Here is a 15574-nt window from a genome sequence, read left to right as displayed (position 1 = left end):
GATCAGGTCACGTGACTGGTGGACAAGATTTCACATGGAAGGGTTCCAGAAGACCCCTTTAAACGTCTTGTCTAAAATTAGAAACACATGGCTACTTTCTTCTAGAAACAGCACCACACTAGTCCAAAGGTTGTGCCTGGTATTGCAGCTCAGCAATCTTAAAGGGGTTGATCAGGAATGACAGATCTCTGGCAGGAGGCCTGGTGGGGAAAGGTGGAAATTATTATTAATTTTATTTTTATTTTTTTAATCCTACACTCATCTATCCCCAGCGCTCGAGTGTCCCCCACACAGGGTTTCGTTCTGGCAGGTCCTAACGCACATTACCGCTGCGGCACAGTGGTCACAGGACAGTACATCCCCGGTGACGTAGGTGAGGACAAAAACCCCAGCGTGGGGACTCTGGAGCGCCGGGGAGAGGTCATTATAGTTTCACTTACCCTGTCCTCCTGCCAGAGACCTGGAATTCCTGGACAACCCCTTTAAAGAATTGGTGGCACGAGGCCGCACGCTTCACTAGCACCATTGTATATGGTTACACACAGAGACCAGCATGTTCCACTGACTAGAATGGGGTCTGCCGTAAAGCAGCGGGGAAAAAATAAAACCAAAAAGTCCTCTGCGCCTCGTACAGAAAGCGCGACGCAGATGTGAACGAAGCCTGAGACTACCCGTGTGCAAACCTGTGACAGAAAGCCAGGGCGCGACTCTGCCATTGTGCTGCAGGTCTAGGTCTGTAGAGGAATCGGCGGGAAAAGACCACACCAAGCGGTGACGTGTGCTGCTGTTTTAGGATGAAGGCCGCCATGTTTTCTAAAACTACACATAGAGCATTCATATTAACAACAAGACTAAAAGGGTTTTTTGGGGCCCAAAATCGAGTTTTCATACTTAAGACCTATCCACAATGCAGGTGGTCATCTGTACGTGTCATCTGTCAAAATCCAACATCTGGGCCCCACATGGATCTGCAGCGCCGCACCTATGGCCGCCAGCAACTTCCCGCGCTCGGATGCTGCTACAACGGCTGATCTGTGCAGGGTCCAGGTTTTGGATCTTGACCGATCACATACCGATGGAACTACGCTGCGGATGAGAATTTGATGACTTTGAGAAAACCCCTTTAGGCCGGGAACCCACGGGATGTAAACGCAGCGAAAACTCAGTGAACTTTCTCTTCAAAGGGCTGCGGAAAGAACCGCAATGCGTTCACGCAGCGGTTCTTTCCACAGCGCTTTAGCGCTGCGATTACGCCCGTGGGGCCTTAGCCTTAAAGAGGACCTTTCATGGTCCGGGGCACAGGCAGTTCTATTTACTGCTGGAAAGCCGACAGTGCACTGAATTCAGCTCTTTAAAGTGTCACTTCCCCTTTAAGCAGGCCTCTCCGTTACTCTGCGCACCAAACAACATGTTAATTATTGAAGTGAGTGGTGAAATCTCGAGTGCGGCTTCAGAGCTGTCATCCGAGCACGTCGCTGATGAAGTTAATTGGAGCAGGATTATTTCTAGCAATGAATCCCATTAAGCCATATATAAAGAGCGGCCTCCAAATTTTACAAGCTACGCGATCTTAACTCCTTCCCTTCCAGACTAAAAAGCGGAACGTCTTTCGTTTTAGTCACCGACTTCTTATTAATACACTATCACTTTAATGTGGGATTTATGTGCCGGAAATTCTGCAACGTTTTCCTCTGCAAGTCGCCATGTCAAAAGACTCGTGCGGCAAAACGCTGCTAAAAAAAAAAAAAGTGACAAAAACGTATTGCGTTTTTTCCCTCTGCGGCGTATTTCTCCACTTTTTATCATCATGCCCTATTAAATCTATAGGGAACACACTCGCTATTCTGCAGATATAATGACCATGCTGCTCTTTTTTTCTTTCCTGTAATGCCTGAATGAGATGAAATGACAAGTTTCGGGTCTGGTCAGGCGCAGCGTTTTGTTTCCGCTACGTGGGGTCTTAGTTGAAATGTGTTTTTTACTGCAGCTCACCTGCCGGTTTCTATGAAGAATTCTACATGGATTTCACAGCTGTAATTTGTCCCGGGGTCCTCCTGCCTTACAGTATATTCACAAATTGCTATCCCATTCATCCGAACCGTGCTTGCGGAAACTCATAGACGAGAACAAACAACCCCGGACAGATGAACGGAACGCACTCCAATAGCGGAAAAGTTTGCTATCTGCCATGTCTGAAACATAGACAAGGAAGATCCTAAGACTCCTACTTTTGTGTGTTTGGATGTTTGTACCACTATCACGCCGCAACGAGCGAACGGATTTCACTGAAATTTCGCACATACCTAGAATGGCACTCGGAAAAGAACATAGGCACCTCATCATCCCCGTATATTGCTGGGTTTGCCAACCGTGAGCACTAAATTTGCGGTCCTTGGAGGCTGAAGTACCTGAGATGACGTCACCACGTCAGGCGCAGGGCTCCGATTGGACCGGGCGGGGGTGGAGCTATAGAGCCACAAGCCGGCCGCACACTCACAGGAAGAAAATGGCGTCATGCATGCCCGCAGCCGAGAGCTACACAGAGCCCGGCACGCGGTGTGGAGTGGTGAGTCCGCCGGGGGTCGGAAGGGGTAGAGGGAACTGGGCCAAACCATCGTGTACCTGTGCCGTGCATGGCCGCAGCAGCTTCGCTGCACGGTCTGCCCACCCTATGCACCCCTGTAACCTCGGCGCACGGGGAACCCGGGGTCGCAGATTCGGGGGGGGGGGGGGGTAGGGATGGCAAAAACAGGGCACAGGGTTAAGGTGGCCCAGGGTTGCGGGTTGGGGAGGGAGGAAGGAGTGAGGGAATGGGGGAGCGGGTAGGGAAAAAAAGTAGAGGGAAGGGGGCCAGCGGGGCGCAAGGTGGGGGCCTGGGGGTCCATGGGCGCACTGGTGTTGGAAGGGCCCGCTGCGGCCACAAGGTAAAGGCGGGAGGGGCGGGGCGGCACTGCAGGTGGGCCACGGCCAAAGTCGCGGGTATTGCTAGACATATATATATATATATATATATATATACAGGGGAAATAAAGATGAGAAAACACATAACTAAATGGTTAAACAGTCTATCTAGTTATTTTGTCCACGACCAGTTTGTTGGACTTATTATCGGACCATATTGGCAGCACATAGCCACAAATACGGATGTGTATGTCTGGGCCGCAGAGCGGGGGGGGGGTAGGGATGGCAAAAACAGGGCACAGGGTTAAGGTGGCCCAGGGTTGCGGGTTGGGGAGGGAGGAAGGAGTGAGGGAATGGGGGAGCGGGTAGGGAAAAAAAGTAGAGGGAAGGGGGCCAGCGGGGCGCAAGGTGGGGGCCTGGGGGTCCATGGGCGCACTGGTGTTGGAAGGGCCCGCAAGGCCACAAGGTAAAGGCGGGAGGGGCGGGGCGGCACTGCAGGTGGGCCACGGCCAAAGTCGCGGGTATTGCTAGACATATATATATATATATATATATATATATACAGGGGAAATAAAGATGAGAAAACACATAACTAAATGGTTAAACAGTCTATCTAGTTATTTTGTCCACGACCAGTTTGTTGGACTTATTATCGGACCATATTGGCAGCACATAGCCACAAATACGGATGTGTATGTCTGGGCCGCAGAGCGCCTCGCTCCGTCTATGATCTGCCTTGGTCGCACACAGATACCGACCCATGGACCGTCCATTGCACAATTTCTTCCTTTACCAAAATAAAGAAGTTAATATTTGTGAGAAGGCGGCACAGTCACGCTGCGATCCCCTGCCGTCAGGCCTTTTACAGGTCTCCCCCTCATAAATCGCACAATAAATCCCACCACAAAGCCTCCTATCCCGCCAATATCTACCAATACCCATGAGGTAACAGCGGCTGCTTTATTTAGAGGCAGGATCTATGTAGACAGCCCGGGGCTGCGCCTCGCCCGGAGTCACGTTTAGCCGCTCGCCAGGTTCCTAAGCAACAAGTGGAGGGCTGACCCCGCGCCACAAGGATTACAGCAAGCGTCCAGGACAATAGGGCCGCAGACAATGGCAGCGCGAGGAAAACACAAAACCAGGGACAATACTGCTATATACTGTACAGGCAGGTTATACTCCCCAGAGCACGACAGCTGGGCATGGGGTTATATGTAGGCATACTCCGATTTACTGGAGAAAACCACAGCCTGACTATTGTGGGGAGACCCCTCCCCATTATCAGTACATGTACAGATTAGCAGCTTCTCTCATGTACAGGAGAGAAGCTGCTCATACAATCTGTGGTTGGTCACATACACGTTTAATGTTTGCCCAGATTTAGGACTATTTAGCTTAAATTTCCTCTTTCTACAGATCAGCCAGGACTAGTACCTCTGCCCCATTGTATTTGCTGCTGCGTCTCATACATTCAGCGCTGACATCATAGGCCCAGTTCACACGTGACATCCAATGTGACTTCTATTTCCTACCAATTATTTAATAAACAATGAGAACAAAGTATAAGGTCAGAATGAGAAGATAAGAGCAGTAACACCAGGCCGGGGACACACTCGGCACATCTGGCCCCGCTACGTGTCCATGCAGGAAGCCGGGGCAGGCAGGTTCCTCTTCCGGATTTATCTATCAGGACCGATGATGAACATTTCCCCTACACAGTACAGGTGACAGCTAACCTCATGCACGGAGACACAACCCTACTGTCACCGCCGCCGTAGTCTGACCAAAAGGATTCACCACCAAGGCGAAAAGTTTGGTCTTCAAAATTCATAAATGGGCTCAGCGTGCGCCATGTACAACACTTACTATATACACGTCTGACTAGGGCTGGGCGATGACGACCCAACTGGGCATTTTACCCCGATTATGATTAATGACGAATATTTGGTATGATTACACGTTGGGCGAGACGCCAAATTGTTCAATTCAGCCTGAACAGACCCCAGAACATAACTAACAGATGCCCAGGGGAGGTGAGCAAACAAGCGGTGGTCCTCACCTCCGGCACGACTCCCTGTTCTCTTGACATCAGGGACCACTGAGGACCCCCCTTGGGCCGCTAGTTATCCGCTGGGGTTTGAAGAGACCTCAGAGTTCCAGTTTGCTCTACTGCAAGTGGAACCTCACGAAAATTAGAATAACCAAACCAAAATCCCGTTGGTTCTCCAGTTTCTCGTTCGATTTGGGTTATTCTTTGTTTTATTGCCCAGTCTCACTTCTCACCTGGCTTGGTGGACAGTGCGAGGGCAAGTTAGAAATGGATGGATATTTGTCAAACTTGACAACCCCTTTGAGACACAAATATCTTTTTTTTTTTCCCTATCAGTATGTCTTTGTAGAATGGGAGGAAATCCACACAAACACGGAGAGAACATAGAAACTCCTTGCAGATGTTGTTCCTGGTGGGATTCGAACCCAGGACTCCAGCGCTGTAAGACTGCAGTGCTAACCACTGAGCCGCCGTGTTGCCAAGACACATATTATTGCCAGGGCTGTGTAGTCTAAGGAGGGCTTGGTTTCTGCAGGACAAGTTATACTTTGCAATGGTACCATTTAATATTCTGTAGTGTAGTGTACGGTAATTAAAGGGATCCGATCATTAAAATGGGGTTTTTTTTCTGACTAACACGTAGGAATAGCCTTAAGAAAAGCTATTCTTCTCCTACCTTTAGATGTCTTCTTCGCGCCGCCGTTCCGTAGAAATCCCGGTTTTCTTTGGCATGCAAATGAGTTCTCTCACAGCACTGGGAGCGTCCCCAATGCTGCGAGAGAACTCTCCAGCAACGCCTCCATCTTCTTCTGGAATGGCCTCTCTCTATGTCTTCTTCCGTTGTGCTGGGGTTCAACTTCTACGCGTGCGGCCATTTTCTTGTAGCCACTTACCCCAGCTTAATGGGTAAGCGGCCACAAGAAAATGGCCACTTACACCAGGCGAGCATGCACAGTCGGCTCTGCCCGAGGCCTAAAAGTTTGAAGCCAGCGCTGGAATAAGACGCAAGGAGAGGGCATTCCAGGTGTCGCTGGAGATTTCTCTCGCAGCATTGGGGAGTGCGAGAGAACTCATTTGCATACTGAAGAGAACCGGGATTTATACCAAACGGCGGCGCAGAGAAGACATCTAAAGGTAGGAGAAGAATAGCCTTTCTCAAGGCTATTCCTACGTGTGATCAAGAAAAGAAACGTCGTTTTAATGACAGGATCCCTTTAAGAGAAAAACTGAGTTTTTTTTAAACATTTTAACATCTAGATTCCAAATCTGGTGTTTGTGACTACCTGAGAAGTCTGCCTCTCCCAACGGCAGGGAAACTGACCCGAGGAGGAATTGCTAGCCTTGTGCACCAACATTGTGGCGCGCGTTTCCGTCACAAAGTAAGTAAAGTAACTTGAGACCGCCTAGTCTGTAATATACAAGCAGCAGGTATTGTCTTGGGCTGTCCATGTATTTATGTGACTGACCACCATATACAACGACAGTATACAGCCGCTACAGGGAATGAATAGCCGGGGCCATGACCTCACACATCTAATTGTCTTAGCAGCCCAGAGCCACAATGGCTGCCATGTTAAAGGGACGGTCTCTGAGGCAGGGTGCCTTAGGACCTGTGCACACCGTAGAGGCTTGATGGCTTATGCACCAAGAAAAAAAAAAGTGCATAGACCACCAACCCCACCTAGAAGATACTACGGTAGTAATAGAAAGGTGTCCATTACAAAACCACCTAAAAAAACCCCCCCAAAAAAACACATCTGGGAAAAGCAAATTTAAACAATCTGTACACATATACATTATGCATAGGAGACCTGGAAACCTGGTCTGGATAAGGGGGTGGATAATGATCTGACGGGGAAGGGGGTCACTGTATCTGTGAAGCTATTACGCCGTATCCTCAGCATTGTCCTGCTCCTCTGTAATGTTTCGCCCTGGGTTATAATAAATTGATGTTACTTGTACGGTTATTGAGAGACGTGTTAAGCATAGTCGTTCCCACGTGGAGTTGGGGGTTGTGGGCACACAGGGGGCACGGCGCATCAATCCTTACCTAGAAGAGAGCCGCTCATTAAGCGTCAGAGTCAGAGCATGAAATTGCAACGCGCTCCAAACATGATGGCATATCATCACTACAGCGAGCGAGCAGCAAAGCCGCTCACCGAGGACAATGCTGTGACTAACCGGTCCACAATGGTGGAGAGGGAGAAAAGGAAAGCTTGGCCGCAGCACCCGGGCAGTCTCCGACTTGTGGATCTTCAGTCATTGCCAACTACAAGTCGTAGCTTGGCATCTGCTGACCACAAGCAAAGGCATCTTATGGGGTTTGCTTGAGTCCCCTTTAAAGTACTCCGTGTCTTTGTACCCCTTTAATGGTTATCAATTGGTTTGAAACCCAATGCCACCTTTGTCTATTTTTTTTATTTTTTTTACTTCCGGCTACATCCAAGTCAGAATTTTCGCAGCAAATCCAGCAGCAAAACACGTCACAAATCTGCAGCAAATTCGGCTTTTGTTGTAGATCTGTCACACAATTTACCCAGATGGGGAAAATCTGCAGCTTCAATGGGATTCCAGGACTTGCATATCGACATCCTATCCCTAGAAGACGACGCAGCCAATGCTTTGACATCACATTCATCAGTCACATAGCATAGAAGCAGCTCAGTCCCATTCAAGTGAAAGGGGCTGAGCTGCAATACAAAGCACACCCTCTACTATAGGTACAGTGTGGTCCTTGGTATTCAGTGAAGAGGCCACGGTAGCTTCAACTCGCTGATCTGTGAGGGTACCAAGTGTTGGTACTCCAATCATCACATATCAATGTCCTACGCCAAGGATACATCAGCCATATGTAGGTCCTGGAAAATCGCTTTAATGGGCACGCTGCAGCTTTTATATTCACAACTCCGCTCATTTTACACTGCATTTTCTTTGCATGTTGCAGCTTCTGTAAAACACAACAAGCTTTATGCCAAATATTTGCAACACGCGCGGACAACACCGTAAGGCCGTGGCCCCACGTGGCGTAAATGGTGCGGTTTGCCCACAGCGGGAAAAATCGTGGTGTTTTACAGCCAGTGCATGCCCACCCTGCAGAAAAAAAACGCAGTGCAGACACGCGGCGATTTCCTAAACCACGCAGCACGTCATTGATACATGCGGAAACACCGGTAGATTCATCATAGGTATAACAAATAGAAACTCCGCAGAGGAAACCTCTGCAAACTTTCTGTCTAAAGCGCTGCGGGAAGAACCGCGATGTGTTCCAGCCGCAGTAAGAACCAAGCAGTATCAGATGCTCAGGATCAGGAGTGACTCTTCCCATTGCCAGCCTCATCCGGACAATGGCCCCCTGTAGGTGTTCCCAGATACTTATTGTTTAAGGTCTTGCATTGAATGATAGTTTCACTGTCCGCAGCCATAAAAGGGGCGACATCCTGAGGGTTTGTATTCAGCAGCAGGATGAGCTAGTAATGGTGGAAAGGGGCTCATTTGCATCTGAAGATGCTGGAAGTTTCCTACAAGTCGGTCAGATTCTTGGCAGGTACCATCAAAGCGGAATAGGAAGATATGAATTTCCAGGCAGCGCTTGCATTTTTACAGATGACATCAGCAGAGTCCAGATAAGAAGCAGGAGCTCGGGATTTGTCAGCACATAAAACTGAAAATCAACAGATGCCCACTCACTGGAAGATAAGGCCGGGAGGATAAAGGGCGCAGAGCGAGAATGGCAGGGGGAGGGGCGGCCTCCACTGAAACTATTACACAATGCAAACAATATACACAACACAAGTGGACTCCCTGAATGGAAACATAAGGACAGATGATGTCCATGTGATGTCATGCGAGTTAAGCAGGACTTGAAAACATGGCTGCTTTCTTCTGCTCAGGAAGAGACATCTTACCCCTTGGTCACATGGTCCATCCCATTAAACTCAGTGGCCACGTGGCAAGTGACAGGCCATTGCTTCTGAGAAGATGAAACAGCCATGATTTTCAAGATCCTGTGGAGTCCAGCACTAGAGACATTGGGTAATGCAATCATGTGACATCGCCTGCTGCCATACCACATGTGTGTGACTGTGGCATGTTATGGAGGAGCCATCGATAAACATTGAGCGGATTTTACTATGAGACCAGCCCCCGCCTGGCATAAGTACAGGAGGGTATCAGATTGAAGCCCAGAGCCTATTAACAATTCAGGGGCATCTCAGGCCGGCGGAGAACTGGATTAAGACTGTCATAGAGAACCCCAGTCTTAATAAATCCCCCCCCCCCTTTTTGCCAAGAGATACAGGAGCGGTGCACGTCAAGCACTGTGCCGATACTTTACTTCCCACCAGGGACAATGATGAGGTGACAAAGCCTGCAAAACACTAAGGATCTCTCATCAAAAGAATAGTCCTGGAAAACCCCTTTAATCCATCCTGAATGTTTTGGCCCTTTAATGAGAACATTTCCCAGATAAAGACTTTGAGGTCTGATAGGGGGGAGTCCAACAGCGCCTGCACCTGGTGAATTATGGAGCTGCTGGCATGAATGTCATTTCTATGGGGCTGGTCTGTGACGGGTGATGCAAATCTCGCTGTCAGTTGTAGCTTTGCAGCAGCTGGAAAGCTTCATATGGCAGATAACAAGGGAAAAGGTTGTAAAAATAAATATCCTTGTTGTGACTAATGACGGCCGCACCTCAGTGACAATGGGGGTGGGGGGAGGTTAGTGTTCTGGAGTAAGGAGATGAACACCTACCTGGAGTAATGACATGTGTACCGGGTAGAGGAAGGTAAATAACATCAGGGAGCTAAATAAATTATTCACTGTGTCGGCCGGGCAGATCCAGTGTACTCTGGTCACCTACATACATATATACAGATACATACACCCTGCAGTAAGATATGACACAACCAGTCCTGGTATCGGTCTCGTCAGATTCTCTACATGTATGGCAACGGGAACTATCTGCCAGTAAAGTGCCACAGGGGAGACATTACCCAGCTTTCCAAGGTTCCTGGTGTTAGGTCCTAAACATCAGATCGGTTGCAAAGTACTGACACTTCAAGAAAACAGGACAGGGCTGAGATAATCTGCGCCACTCCAGGACTATCGCCCTTTTCTTGGTACAGCCTGCCAGTCCTAGTAAGACAGCGACATTACCATAACCCCAACCCGGGGACAAAGGTGGAAGGAACATTATAAGCGCTACAAGAACCACGCCAGGGTCACAAACTTTTTGTGACGGTCTTGTAAAGTTTTATCCAATAAAGAACACACTGAAGTTGCTGCACAAGTCACTGGCATCAGCATAAAGTCATGTGCGGGGTCATGGATGTTACATGGAAGGCACTGAAAATACAAAACGGTGGCACAAAAACAAACAGGAAACTGCTTCGTATTTTGCAGTTCTTTTATCTGGATGGGGCACTAAACCATCGAAAAAGGGGAAAAGGAGCGAGGGAATGGGGGACCGGGTATGGAAAAAGGTGGGGGAGAGGAGGGAAAGGGGGTCAGCGGGGCGCAAGGTGGGGGTCCATGGTGTTGGACGGACCCGCTGCAGCCACAAGGCAAAGACGGGGGGCCAGGGTGGCGCTGCAGGTGTGTCGCGCAGGGGGCCGCGGACGAAGTCGCGGGTAATGCTAGTATATCTATAAAAAGCTCCCCCTTCCCACCTCAGAATAATCCATTCCTCTATGTGCCTGCAATTTTTGTAACATGTGGAATGTTGCATTATATCCCATATTACAGGGGTTTTACTCTCCTATAAGCACTACATGGCGGCACACAGAATCTTATCAGACATTACTGTATGACATTTCTGGGTTTTCTGACACTACTTTTCCCTCCCCCAATCCACTTTCAGCAAGTCTTCGGCGGGGACTCCCCCAAAAAAATCACTGTGATTCCTTGACTAATGTAAGGAGTCGCTTTGTAACTCAGAAAATGCTGCAAATGTGGCAAAAGGATTGAACACTGCCGGATACTGTTCTGTGACTGGAGATCGCAGCACCCGCAGGGTCACGACGTGACTTCATTCACTTAGAGTGCTTCCTTAATCCATGCAGACAGAACATACGGATTATCTGTTATACACCCTACAAGGTGACCGATCCTATAGGGAGTCATAAGAGGGCTGGTCCCGATACCACCAGCTGCAGATCACTGCCCCCAGCCCATATTCCCATGTCCTACGTCACCAGTCTTGTGCGCTCCCTCCATACCGCGCTATCAATGTTACATATGATAAATAATTGATACATTTTGACACCGAATGAATGTTTCATAAGAGGAAATGAGAATCAGCAGACGGCAGGACTCTCTGTACAGCGGCCCCCTCCCCACTCCTCTAGTTAAGACCCCTCTTATTATTGTTTAATAGGATCAGGTCTCCATCACCATCCCCCATGTAAAACCCCCCCAGAGACTATAATGAGAAGAAGATAGAGGAGAAGAAAGCACATGGACACTGGAGGAGGGAGGATGGTAACTTTCAGCTAAGAAAACAAACAGGACCATGGGGCAGAGCTTCACATAGGAGACCGTTATACCGTGTGATATAATGTGACAAGTTACATATATAATGACGTCTGTACCATATAGCATTCTATTGTGATCTCAAGTGCCAGCCCCAATTCACAGGTGGCCATACTAACCCCTGGTCTGGGGGGAGACTACACACCAGAAGACCGAGATCCTTCCCATAAAAAGCTCTTATCACCCATCCCATAAGTTTTGTTGGGAATCCAAGCCCTTATGTGACTAGGGCGGGGGGTGCTCATGTGACACCCCATTCCCCAGGCTCATAGAAGTGAATGGACACCAAACACCTCTTCAAAGGGGACTCAGGGACATCCTTCTCAGGGTCCCTGTGGATTAGGAAAAAAAATCTTCACCTTATGACCCATCAGTCTAAGGATCCTGCAAAGACTAGAGCGCATAGAACAACCCTATACGGTAAACATGATCAATAGGGGGCACCAGGGTGCAATACTGGGTCTCATGATTAACCCTTGTAGTAACAAAACACACATAAAAACTTATACAGCAATGACCAAAACCAGCAACATTGTGCAGCCCATCACTCTGGCCCCCTATATACCGCTATATCCCTATACCTGCCCCCTATATAAGTTCTGTCCATCACTATGGCCCCCTATATCCCTATACCTGCCCCCTATATACCGCTATATCCCTATACCTGCCCCTATATAAGTTCTGTCCATCACTATGGCCCCCTATATCCCTATACCTGCCCCCTATATACCGCTATATCCCTATACCTGCCCCCTATATAAGTTCTGTCCATCACTATGGCCCCCTATATACCGCTATATCCCTATACCTGCCCCCTATATAAGTTCTGTCCATCACTATGGCCCCCTATATCCCTATACCTGCCCCCTATATACCGCTATATCCCTATACCTGCCCCCTATATAAGTTCTGTCCATCACTATGGCCCCCTATATACCGCTATATCCCTATACCTGCCCCCTATATAAGTTCTGTCCATCACTATGGCCCCTATATACCGCTATATCCCTATACAAGTTCTGGCCATCACTATGGCCCCCTATATACCGCTATATCCCTATACCTGGCCCCTATATACTGCTATATCCCTATACCTGCCCCTATATACCACTATATCCCTATACCTGCCCTCTATATAAGTTCTGTCCATCACTCTGACCCTATATACCGCTATATCCCTATACCTGGCCCCTATATACGGCTATATCCCTATACCTGCCCATTATAATACACAGGGCACCTCCTATACAGCACCCACATGACATTGATGGCACTACAAGTACCAGAAACCCCATAGAAAGCCGTCTCTGAGAAGGGGGCGGGGTTTAGCGGTCCTAGCATTGCGACAAATCTATCTCCATCGTCTCAGCCTTGCGACAAATTTAGTAAAATCGCTAGATTGGGGATTGGAAGAGGGAAAAAGTCGCAGCTAGCGCTCACACAGCGTTCACACCTGAGGAGCGCTCACTCTAGATAACGTGTGAATGGAGTCCGAGGACTTACCACAGCTCAAGCTGAAGAGAAAAAGGCGCAGAAGTGAGGAGCCCGTCAGCGCCATCCCGCAGCAGCAGCAGCGTCGTCCACAAGGTGAGGCCAGTAGTAATCTCCTCAGTGCGGGCGGTGTGAGGTGAGTAGTAATCTCCACAGTGTGAGGTGAGTACACAGGACCGCGGCGCCGTCTCCTCCGCTCACTCCTCCGCTGCCTCCCGGCTCTGCCCAGCCAGCAGCAGGTGAACGGTGACGTCACTTCCGGCCGGACACTCCCAGCTCCCCCCGATACTGAGGGGTGATGACGGCCCGGCACCTGTCACGTGACCTGCGGGGCAACAGGTGTTATCTCACAGGTTGTAGTCCATGGATCATAGACCTGCCCCATAGACCACTTCTTTAAGATGTATCTAATGATGGGATATATAAGATGTATCTAATGATGGGATACATCTTATTCCTTATCAGACATCAGATAGGATCTAAAAGGGGGTGTTCACACACAGGAGTATGGCGCTGAATTTGTTAAAGGGGTAACCCCTAATAAATAAATAAATAAATAAAGGACATTCTCACCGGTCTCTGGTGTCTCCCGCTGGGATCCGGTTCTTCCTCTCCGAGGTCTTCGTTCTGGCACAAGTCCCTGCCGCACGTGGCCGACACCGATGGAAAGGAAGCTGGATGTCACTCCAATATGTCTCCTGTGACGTCACCGCTGACTGGTCCTTAGCGGTCAGGGATTTGCGTCAAAACAAGACCCATTCCAACTGGACCGGACTGCGGTGACACCAGAGAACCGGGGACAGGTGAGTATGTTTTTTTTTTTTTTTTTTTTTTTGGGGGGGGGGGGGGGGTCACCTTCCCCAGCCTACTTATCAAAAATGGATTATCCTAGACAACTCCTGTAAAGGGATTCCACCATTAAAAACTTTTTTTTCTCATTGACACGTTGGAATATCATTAAGAAAGTCTATTCTTCTCCGACCTTTACATGTCTTCTTCGCCCTGCCGTTTGGTTAAAATTCAGTTTTTCGTCAATATGCAAATGAGTTCTCTCACTGCACTGGGGGCGTCCCCAATACTTGGAGAGAACTCTCTCCATCTTCTTCTGGAACATCCTCTTCATTTGTCTTCTTCCGGCGCTGGCGCTAGGGTCACCCTTGTACACCTGCGCAGTCAGCTCTACCATGTTTTTGTTGCCACTTACGCGAGCATGCACGGTACGCTCTGTACTCCGTTGAGGTTGGAGAAGAATAGTCTTTCTTAAGGCTATTCCGACGCGTCAACGAGAAAAAAAAAGTTTTTAATGGTAGATTCTACCATTAAAACTTTTTTTTTTTGTGGATAAGACGTTGGAATAGCCTTTAGAAAGGCTATTCATCTCTTACCTTTAGATGTGGTCTCCACTGCGCCGTTCCTTAGAAATACCGTTTTTTACCGGTAAGCAAGTGAGTTCTCTCACAGTGATGGGGGCGTCCCCACCTCTGCCAGAGAAGTGTCTCCAGCACCGCCTCCTTCTTCGTCCGCAGCGTCATCTTCAATGTCTTCTTCCGGCGCAGGCTCATAACTTCTTGAGCAGAGCAGGCGCACAGGCCAAGGAACAATGGCCGCTTGCACAGTATTGTTAGCGGCCATTTTCCCGTTACCTCTGCACCTGCGCAGTCTGCTCTGCTCAAGTCCCGAGGCCTAGAAGTTACCAGCCTGCGCTGGAAGAAGACATTGAAAATGACGCTGCGGACGAAGAAGGAGGCGTCGCTGAGAGACACTTCTCTGGCAGCGGTGGGGACGCTCCCATCGCTGTTTGAGCACTGGGGCCCGCCCCCATCGCTGCGAGAGAACTCATTTGCATACCGGTAAAAAACGGTATTTCTAAGGAACGGCGCAACAGAGACCACGTCTAAAGGCTATTCCGACGTCTTATCCACACAAAAAAAAAGGTTTTAATGGTAGAATCCCTTTAAGCAAAAAAAAATTCTGTTTCAGGAATTTGATACATATTTTTTTTTCTGCTTGACAGAAACTGATGTGGATTTTGTCATTGAATTTGAAGCAGATTTTGACGCATTAAATTTCGCATTACATATTCTGTTTTCCATTCATTTCAATGAGAGTTCTCAGGTAGAATCCGTCTGAAGATGGAACAGGACGCTTATTTTTTTACGTTAATTGAAAAAATCTGTTACTGCGTCCCATTGACATGAGTGGAAGACAGATTTGAGGAAGATTCCACCTCAAATTCAGTGTCCATTTCTTAGGCTCCGTTCACACGGAGTAATGCGCCGCTCATTCTGACATGCAAACACGTGTCAGAGTGAGCACAGTAAAACAGAATCCCATTGACTTTAATGGGTTCGGTCTACACGTGTTACCCGTTGAACTCAATGGGAGGCTTTTTTACCTATTGCTTTCAATGTGATACCTATACGGAAACTGCCAGCGTTTCCATAGGTAGATCTGGCATGCTGCGATTTACAAAAAACGCAAGCGGATTTCCATGGCGGCTTTTTTCTGCAATACGTGGATGGGATTAGCCAGAATATAAAACGCAGTGTTTTTTGCGATGGCATTTTCGCCACGGCTAAAACGCTGCATTTTGCAACGTAAGGC

The 15574-nt window shown here is 48.5% G+C and overlaps 1 protein-coding gene across 2 annotated transcripts in view; it reads right to left on the bottom strand.

The window, feature by feature from the left end:
• CXADR (CXADR cell adhesion molecule) overlaps positions 1-13148 on the bottom strand; it is a 36245-nt gene extending 23097 nt beyond the window's left edge. For both annotated transcript variants that reach the window (XM_075263492.1, XM_075263491.1), the window contains exon 1: positions 12983-13148. In XM_075263492.1, coding sequence (XP_075119593.1) covers positions 12983-13037 — 55 coding nt within the window. In that variant the 5' untranslated portion in view covers positions 13038-13148. The remainder of the gene's footprint in view (positions 1-12982) is intronic.
• Positions 13149-15574: the final 2426 nt, after the last annotated feature.

The sequence above is a fragment of the Leptodactylus fuscus genome, chromosome 2 (assembly GCF_031893055.1).
Source record: "Leptodactylus fuscus isolate aLepFus1 chromosome 2, aLepFus1.hap2, whole genome shotgun sequence".
Classification (NCBI taxonomy): Eukaryota; Metazoa; Chordata; class Amphibia; order Anura; family Leptodactylidae; genus Leptodactylus; species Leptodactylus fuscus.
Note: the sequence above shows the minus strand (reverse complement) of the source record. Positions and strands in the feature narration are given on the sequence as shown.